Source organism: Hydra vulgaris, chromosome 03 (assembly GCF_038396675.1).
Source record: "Hydra vulgaris chromosome 03, alternate assembly HydraT2T_AEP".
Taxonomy (NCBI): Eukaryota; Metazoa; Cnidaria; class Hydrozoa; order Anthoathecata; family Hydridae; genus Hydra; species Hydra vulgaris.
The window spans coordinates 11,140,001-11,149,869 of NC_088922.1; the positions used below are offsets into that span (position 1 = coordinate 11,140,001).

Sequence of the window (9,869 nt, forward strand, 5' to 3'; positions counted from 1 at the left end):
TAGGACTCAAACCACAGCTTTTTTGTTCAGAAGCTCTGCGCACTATCCTTTCGGCCATGCTGGCATGTTTGCTTAAGAAAATTTTAAAACTATGTAATAAATAAAACGCTACTGGAATAAATGCTATAAATCAAAATTAAGGAGAGGTTGATGCAATGCAATTTTCAAGAGAAAGTCAAACTGTAAAACTTGATATATGATTTAGTATGCTTTAACATTACATAATTTGAAGTTTATGTATGTTAGATATTTGCATACGTTTTTTTATAAGAAAACATTCACGTTTTCTTATAAAATAAAGTACTGTGACTCTTTCTCACCATTACCTCGGTCGCAATGGCTGCCATGAATTCTGTGTCAAACACGCTCAAAAGGGCACCACTACTTCTACTACTACTACTACTACTACTACTACTACTACTACTACTACTACTACTACTACTACTACTACTACTACTACTACTACTACTAAGTTCACCATAATTAAATAGATGCTCTTTGATAATTTAAATAAAAAATTTTATTATAAACAATCATTTGAAGTAGTTTTTTATTATTTAAAAGCGTTTTGCATAATATATTTTCATTTAATTAAAAGTTATTTTGAAATATCAAAGTTATTTATCATAAAAAGCTTTTATCATAAACAATAAGTTATATTATATATAATTTTCTTTGATAATTTAAATAAACATTTTGATAAAACAATAAACATTGATCAAAAGTAGTTTGTTAATTTATTTAAAAGAGTTTCATATAATATGAAATTGTTAAAAAAAAAATCAAAGTTTCGGAGTTATTTATTTCAAATGAAAACTATATTAATTTAAAATAATTTCCACTTAGCTTTTGAGTTTTATCTTAGTTCAGTTTTATTTTTATTATTTTCAAATTGTAGTTTAATAATTTTTTATCTATTTACTCTTAAGTTACTTGTTATTTTTATTTTTTCATGTTAAGTTTAGCCTAATTTTGTTCTGCGAATTTTGTTTATAAAGTTGTTGTTTAAAAGTATTATTATCAATCATTAGAAGTCATTGTTTAAAAGTATTATCACTTGTTAGAAGTCGTTGTTTAATATCAGTAGTATTGATGGTGTTGTTTCTTATTTTATAAGTTATTTTATGCTTTTATAAGTTATTAATTTTATTTTATAAATTATTATTTGCGGTAGTGGTGTAGTGGTAGAGCGCTCGCTTCATAAGCGAGAGGTTCTGACTTCGATCCACACCATATCTCTGGTAGTACCCCGCTCAACTTGTTTCTCCGTGCAGTGGCTTTGTTCATCAAGGTTCGTGTTTTGGAGTTATAGAGTTGAGAGAGGGTTACAACCACAATTAAGCAGCCTCCTCGTCTGTAATGGCCTTCTCAGCCTTGGAGAGGTGAATTAACAAACAAAAAAAAGTTACATATTGAAAAAATTGCAATTGAAATTCTATTCATTCAAATTTTATGCAAATAATCAGTCACTCTCTTATTTAGAGATTTTTCATCAAATTTTATGAAAGTTATGGAATCAAAAGCAGTTTTTTCTCAAAGAGTAAAAGCATATTTTAAATATTTCGTTATTGTGTAAGTAATAAAAACTTTTTTAAGTACCAAAACTTTTAGAAAAATTTGCAAATTCAAAATTAAAGTGTGCTTTAACTAAGCACTTTATTCAAAACTTTAAATGTAAAAATGTAAGGTTTAATAATTACATAAATTAATTAAAAATTTAAGTTTTTTGACTTTTAGGAATAAATAACTTAATCTTTTAGGAAAAAATAACTTACATTACATGAAAATTACTCAAGTTTTTTTGTTAATTTCTTGAAATTATCTTTATAAAAAAAGTAAAATATTTGACCAACAAATTGATTATGCCAGCTCTGCTTCCAGAGTCAAATAAAAACTTAAGTTGGTAGCAACTAAGAAACATTTTAAAACAGTTCTTCAAGCTGGCTATTAGATCCATTTAAGCAAAGGTTCTTGTGATTTTTTCTCATTTAATTTCTATGATGATAAACTAATTTCAAGAAACAAATATGAATACATATCATTTGATTCACTATGAGTCAATACTTCTTCCAGAAATCTGCATTTATTAATCATGTCTTCTATTTTATCAATATCTTTGATACCAAAATGGTTAATTACAGAAATTTTTCTGTAAAAATTGAATAAGTTGCTTGTTAGAGAGAATCTTAAACTTTTTATGACAAGTTAAAATAAAAAAAAGATTAAAAGATTAAAATTAAAAAAGATTTATAAATTTTATTTAAATTTATATTTAATTTGATTTTAAATTATTTATATTTTAATTTTGTCAAACTTTTTTTTGTCCATAATTACCAGTACACAGATTTAATAATATACGCATGTAAAATAGAGTGAAATGTACACAGTTTTTTTTTTTTTTGAACTTCTTTTTGCATCCATTTCTTTTTTCAAGCTACATTAGAAAATTGAAAAAAAGCAATACTTGTTCATTGTTAGTACTAAAAAATAGGTTTATCTGTTTCTAGAATTTTCATTTTTGTGTCATTTTTGGTTTACTTCAAGTAATGTTAATTAAATCAACTTTATTTTTTGTGTTTAATTAATCAGAATTAAATTTTGCACAAAACAGTCATACTTTAAGTTTGAATGAATAGTTTTTTTATTTAAAGTTTGCTTTAAATAAATTAAGTTTGGTGATTTAAAGAAATCTAAGTTATTTTGGTCTGTTTTTCTCTAATTTTATAGCGATTAATTTCCAATTCAAATTAAATTTGATTGCAATATTAATTGAGTACACTATAATTGTTTTTTTGTTTTTTTTACATAGTTTATTTGGTTATACTCATTTTTATTTATCCAAAAAGAAAAATTAATTCCATATAATAATTAAATTACGTTTAAATTTTCTTAATTAGGATTCATCCTTAATTAAGCATTTTGACGATGGTACACAAAAACCTGAATTTCCAGATAAGTCTGCATACTTATCTGGAATCTGCCACACTCTTGTCAATCTTCTGAGATTTGTTGTCCACAATAGGTTCTTCCAATTCTCTAGTACACAAGTCAGCTACAATGGGAGCAGAATGAACATCTGATACAGGGTTTATGGCACTCAGGGAAAACCAGGGAAAAGTTTTTAAATTCTGAAAAATCAGGGAATACCTGGAAAATTCAGGGAACTTTTTTTAAAAACTCAGGGAATGTTTTTTAGTTTTATATATAAATTGAAGTTATTTTGCGATATACAAATTTTAAGTTTTTATTTTAACACATTGCTATCAATTATTTATGAAGAAGTATCTAATTTCTTTAAAATTCTGATAAAAATATTAGGGAAACATGGATTCAGTTGCGAAAGTATTCAACATTAAATAGGAAAATTTTATACTTATCACCACCCAAACTCAGGGATAAAGTACTTGAAATCGGGTGAAAATCAGGGAATACTCAGGGAAAATTCAGGGAAAATGGATTTCTAAAACAGCCATGAAACCTGTGATATGTGTCACAGAAATCCATTTATTTCTACCTAAACTCCTCGCCCTGCCTCTGAGACTTAGTCTCGAAGGCAAGACATTTCTCTCAGGCTAATTCCTTTTATCATGACTTCTATCAATCAATGATGGTGTTGCACTGCGGGTTCTGTGTGACAAGGTGCATTGTCTTGTTGGAATATTACTCCACCTGTTTGAAAGCCAATTAACAACTCAGGAAGCAAGTTTTTTTCAACACTTTAATATTATGTTGCTGTCTCATTGTGTCCTCCACTAAATACAGCCTTCCAACACTATGGATTGAAATCATAGACTATATTATCGCTGATGTTGGATACTTCACAGTTTTCACCAGGCAGTCAGGAAAGTATTCCTCACCAGAACAATGTCAAGCGTACTGGCACTTATTATCAAGGACTTAGAATGTTGACTCATCACTGAAAACAACCTAAAACACTAACATAAATAAGTTGATAAGAAGGAAAAAGTTATGAAATTTGCCCAAAAGGGAAAAGGAAGACAGCTAGTTGAATAGTCATTTGCGCCATAATCAATTGCCAAAGGATAATATAACAACGTATTCATTGTCTATTTATTTTAAATAAATTTAAACTCTTTAAGCAAAAGTTATAACAAAAAGAGTTCTAAGCTATTGAAAAAACTATTCTGTTACTTTTTTCAATCTTCTTCTCTCCAACTCTTGGGCTGGACTGTAAACCGCAAGCCTTCTGCTTCTCATTAAGCAATTGTTTCTTGCGTGGTTGGCTGGTATTTTAGCCAGCCTTGAATACGCTACATTGAGGTGGCGATGAATGTGGTTCTTGATATGTTGGTCCATCACATCATGTAGCTGTTTGCTGATTCTTCTGGCATTTGGACACAAGAATTCCTTTGGCATGTGAAGTGTTGATTTTCTTACTCCCTGCTGTGGAGCATTGTGGGGATGAAGTTAGACCAAAATCTAGCCTCTGCTTTATTTTGTAGAATGCCTTTTGACTCAAGTCTACAGATCCACCAATTTCTCAATGTGTCATAGTCCCCAATTTTAATGAAGTCTCCGCTTGCCTTCATTTTCACTGACTCAGATCTCCACCTTTTCCCATATCTGCAAAAGTAAATACAAATTTATATTAAATATGAAAATAAGTAAAACAGAGTATAACATACTAAATAACCTACTATTTAAAAGTCAGAAGTGGCCATGTCTTATTTTATATATAAAATAGAGGAAGATAAAATTATCTAAGAAGTTTTCATACAGGACATCTCCTACAGTGTTAATGTTAAAGCATATCAAAATAAAAAGAATTTTTGTAAATTTCAATGTTAATTGTTCTATTTAAATCTGAAATTAAAGTATGATTAAAGATATTGTCATTAAAGTTAAATTTAGTAGCTTGAATGTTGATTTCTTAAACACTTCCCAAAAAATGAACCCCTGCGTTTTTTTTAAAAAGTTACATCTCTAGTCACATGTATCCAGTCATTTTTCTAGTTTTTGCTAAACTAGAAGTAATGTTACTAACAATTTAGAACAAAAAAAAAATAGTTTGTTTGATTTAACTGAATAAACAAGCTAAGATCTGTTGATTATTTATTAGGAGCTTTGCAATCAAAATGTAAATTGATAAATGATTGGTTATCATCCTCTTTTGGGTAAGCAGAAACAGAAAATTTTGTAGGTCTTTTTGTAACTATTTCTTAAAATAGTAGGGTTAACAAATTTTATGGCCAATTTGCTAAATCATCATGATTATTTCACACTAACAGTCAAATTCATATTTGAAAATTCAATTACCAAGTTTAACTCAACAATTGCATTAGTTTCACAGTTTTCTTCATTAATGCTTTCAATTCCAATTATGTTTGTTTCTCCTTCATTGAGTTTTTCATATGAACTTTCATTCTTATTTTTATTTGGGTTCTCATATTTAATTTCATTTCTAGAAGATATTTGAAGCGATTCTTTAGAACCAGCTTTTTCCCTTTCAGTTTTATTATAAAAGATGTCTATGATAGGAATTTTATACTCCTAAGAGCTTTGCATGTTATGTAGGCTTGTTGTTTGGATGTTATGTAGGCTTGTTGTTTGCAAATGGTTTTGTAACCAAACTCTTTACAATCATAAATTAAACATTTAGAATTTAAAATATCAAACAGTTTATCCAGCTTTAATGTTAACTTATCTTTATTTTATTTTTTCATAGATATTAAAAAAGCAACATTTAAAAAAGCAATTTTTATAAAAGCTGTTTGAAGAAAATTATAAAGTTTTTTTCTTTTTTAAGCTTCTGCTTGTTTTTTTCTCTTTTTTAACTTATTTTGCCAAACACATATTTTTTGAACCATTTTATTTCAAGACAGTATAGATTTGTTGCTATTTTGAATCACTTGTCGATACAAAAAAGAAACTTTCTTATGGGAATGCAATCTTAATTAGGCAAAAAAGTTATGTACTCATCAAGAACAAAACGTTTATAAACATCTATTAAATGTCTAATTTTTGAACAAAGTGGTACAGTTTAATAGACGGTTTTTTTTGTTTTTTTTTGAGGAGGGGAGGGATTTTCAATTTTGTGTCTTTTTAATTCTGCGCCTGAGTGTTTCACATATTTTGTATAGGCTATGAGCTGGCCCTAATTTTGTGTTTTCATATTTATACTCATAATTTTTAACTAAATATAGGTTATAAAATATTCCTAAATAGAGTTGGGAAGTCTCAAAAATACTCCATGTTTTATAGTAAATATTTATTACTTTGAACATAAATTAGGAGTTTTAATACTCCACATATGTTTAAATTTCAAAACTTCATAAATAAAAAAGACTTTATAAGTGAATAGTTTTTAAAGAATATGCTTTTATAAAAAACTTTAGGTTCTCATGTAAAATGGTCACGAACTTATTTTGAGTTATAGGTTAAAAGATTTCATTTTTAAAAAAAAGATTTTTAAACTTACAAAGCCTTAAATTTTACCTTCAAGACGATAGATAAAATTTTGTAATAAGCTTTGGAGTTTTTTAAGACTTCTTATCATCCGCTTCTAGTTTAACATAACATTGAGATTTTTTATCATCTCTTGCTGGTTTAATGTAATTTTGATCTTTTTATAGTATAACTTTATTATCTTTATTGTAAGAAAGTTTCAAAAGTCAATCATTTTTAATTAATTTTAAAAAAATCAAAGACTCAAAAACTAATTTACAGTTAATGTAAAAAAATCATTAATTAAAAATCATTAAAACTCAGTTATTATTAAGGTTTTAAAAATGTGAAAATAAGAATTGGCAATATTTGGTCTAGAGGTAAGTATTTTTACTGCTATTGATAAATATGAACATATACTGATGTCCTTGTATTGAGATGTTTTAAAACGTTATAAATCAATTTGTTTAAATAAAATATTAAAAATTTAGAATTTAAGAACTTTCTTGAAGCACTTTTTGAAGCAATTATTTTGAGTTCTGTTTCGTTTGAAAAATAAGTTTTCAAAGGAAAAGAAATTCCTTTGAAAACTTATTTTTTAAAATTTTCTGATTAATAAAAATTTTATGAAAATAAATGGCTAAGTGATTTTTATGAATTCTTGTATTTATTTTCAAGGCGGACATGTTGGGTTTGTTTTGGTACAGAAGATGATGATACAAGTGCTTTGTGGAGTCGACCATGTAGGTGTCGTGGAACAACAAAATGGGTTCACGATTCATGCCTCCAGCGATGGTTTGATGAAAAACAACGTGGAAACCCCACTGTTCGTGTTTTTTGTCCTCAATGCAATACTGAATATACTATAGACTATCCAGCTTTAGGACCACTTCTTCTTCTTATAGATAGCGGTGACAAAATGATTAACAAACTATCTAATGTTGTAGCTGCCGGAGGTGTAATTGGTTCATTATATTGGTCTGCAGTAACCTTTGGTGCAATATCAGTTATGCAAGTTATGGGTCATAAGCAAGGGTTTGAGATGCTAGAGAAAGCAGATCCTTTATTTTTGTTAGTTGGGCTTCCAGTTATCCCATTCGGATTGATTCTAGCAAAAATGATTAGATGGGAAGATTATATTTTAAATTTGTGGAGAAAAAATTCTCAAAGTTTTTGGATTTTCAGGAAGCTTTTCGGTGATTATGATTCAGAAAATAGGCCATTAAGACAACCAGAAGATACGTCACAAAATGATTTAAATAGCTCTACTCGAATTTTGTGTGGTGCTTTTACTCTTCCAACTTTTGCAACAGCATTTGGGAATTATTTATTCCCAAAGGTGGAATCACCTCTTAAAAGAGTCATTTTAGTAAGTTATTTGTTTCTTTATTTGTTATTTTTTGACAGAGCAGAGTTTTAATCATTAAAATGCATTTTCAATTTTTCATTTGCAGGGTGGTGCAACTTTCATATTGGTTAAGGGTGTTATTCAAATATATTACAGACAACAACAGTATTTACGTTTAGCTCGTCGCCAAATCAAAGACTTTGTAGAACCAATTTCAAAACCATCTGATGACAGACCTACAAGTTTGTAAAAATTAGTTTTTTGACAAAGTATTGCGTACTTATAAGTACTTTAGTGTATTAAGGCAAAAAATTAAGAACTTAGAGTTTTATGATAATACTAGTTTTATAAAATTTTCAAAATATAATAGCTTTTATTATGCGTAAGAAAATATTTATGATTTTCAAAATATTATAGCTTTTAATATGTGGTAAAGAAAATATTTAAAAAAATTATTACCCAACAAAGAAAAATTTATTAACTTAATACACTTAAGTACTATACAGTGTGTTTTTTGCCGCTTATATTAACGTTGCCTTCATTTTTAGTTGTTTTTTTTTTCTTTTTGAAAACTGCACAGAGAAAAAAGTTGAATATTATGCAGAGGTGCGTTTTTCGTTCTTAACATAGATTTTGTAAATGTCATTTTATAATTTTAAAATCTATTTCCCCAGTTGTAATAATTTTATAGTTTATTAATTTTTAAGATAATCACTAAATTAAATTTACAACCTCCGTTTAAGTTTTTCAAGTATAATTTTCCCAAATTTATAATGTAAAAAGGTCAGTAAAATCAAATAATCTAAACTGGATAGTTTTATTTTTTGGCCGCACCCTGTTTTTTTACCGCTAAACATTTTAAATTTATGGTTTTCGTATTGAAATATATCACCAAGAATGGTTTTGGGCCTGGGATTGACTTTGACCAAACTAGATTTTTTAAAGCGGCTAATAATTGTTTAAAATAATATATAAAATTCTGGAATTTTTTTTATTTTTTTTTTTGCAACATAGTTCCTTTAATCTACTCAAAACTGTATCAGTTTGATTAGTAGATGTAAAAGCAATCTCGCTAGAACCTTTCATGTCTTTAAAAAAGTTTTTCAAAAACACTTGTCCTCTAAAGTTGAATAAATTCTTTTAAAAAGTTTCATACTAATTTTTTTAATAAACATTAATAAATTAATAAAAGATATGTGATATATTTAGTTTATTCATAATATGTTTTTTTTTTTTTTTAATCGGTAACTTTTTTAGATATTTTTTCAAAATTGGAACTCATTTTAAAAGCTTCCAAAAGATCGTTTCATAGTATAATTTTTGCACTTACTAAACGATAGTAATTGTTCTAGAAAAAAACGGGTGCGACCACGTATCTTTTATGATATCGTCAGTGAAACTGCAAAACTCGTAATTGACTTTTTGAAAAATGTTCAGGAGAGAATTAAAAATAAATAGATTAAAAAGTTTATTCTTACATATAATAATCTTTTGCTATTAATTGTTATATCGTGTCTCTAACTGATATCAAATATTTTGAAAAAAATGTAATCACTAGGGGTTGGGGGAAAGCAGTTACGTGTTTTTGTAATTCATGTTTTGACAGCTTTTGGTAGATACAAGGTTTTTCCACTAAAAGGTAACTAAGTTGTATAGACTATATTTTGCACGTTTCATTAATTTAATTTCCTCAGCCTGCTAAATAATTTAGTGTTGAGGCTCTAATTTTATTTAAATGATATTAGTTGTAAGAAACCTAAATATTCAATTAAAAATTTAATATTCCATGTGACATATTACGATAACAAAAACATTTATGACTGTTGACACAATAATTATCTATCTCATCAAAAAACATCTCGCTCAAATTTCTCATCAAAAAAAATCTCGACAATAATTATCAAACTATTGGCTGGAGCAAGAAGAAGGCGTATTCATCCATATCGCCGAGCCCCATTTAAAAAAAAAATAATAGCAATAAATTCTACATTGCCGTAACGTAAAAATATATATGAAATAACAAATAGAAATAAAAACTGAAAATAACTAATGTAATTAGAAATAAAAAATAGTTTGTTTAACAAATACATTAATAAAAAATAAAAAAGTCAAAAAA

At 27.3% G+C, this 9,869-nt stretch overlaps 1 protein-coding gene across 1 annotated transcript in view; it reads left to right on the forward strand.

Moving 5' to 3' along the window:
• LOC100204994 (E3 ubiquitin-protein ligase MARCHF5) overlaps positions 1-8,039 on the forward strand; it is a 15,428-nt gene extending 7,389 nt beyond the window's left edge. Inside the window, exons 2-3 of the mRNA XM_065792319.1 lie at positions 7,084-7,774; positions 7,860-8,039. Coding sequence (XP_065648391.1) covers positions 7,084-7,774; positions 7,860-8,003 — 835 coding nt within the window. The 3' untranslated portion in view covers positions 8,004-8,039. The remainder of the gene's footprint in view (positions 1-7,083; positions 7,775-7,859) is intronic.
• Positions 8,040-9,869: the final 1,830 nt, after the last annotated feature.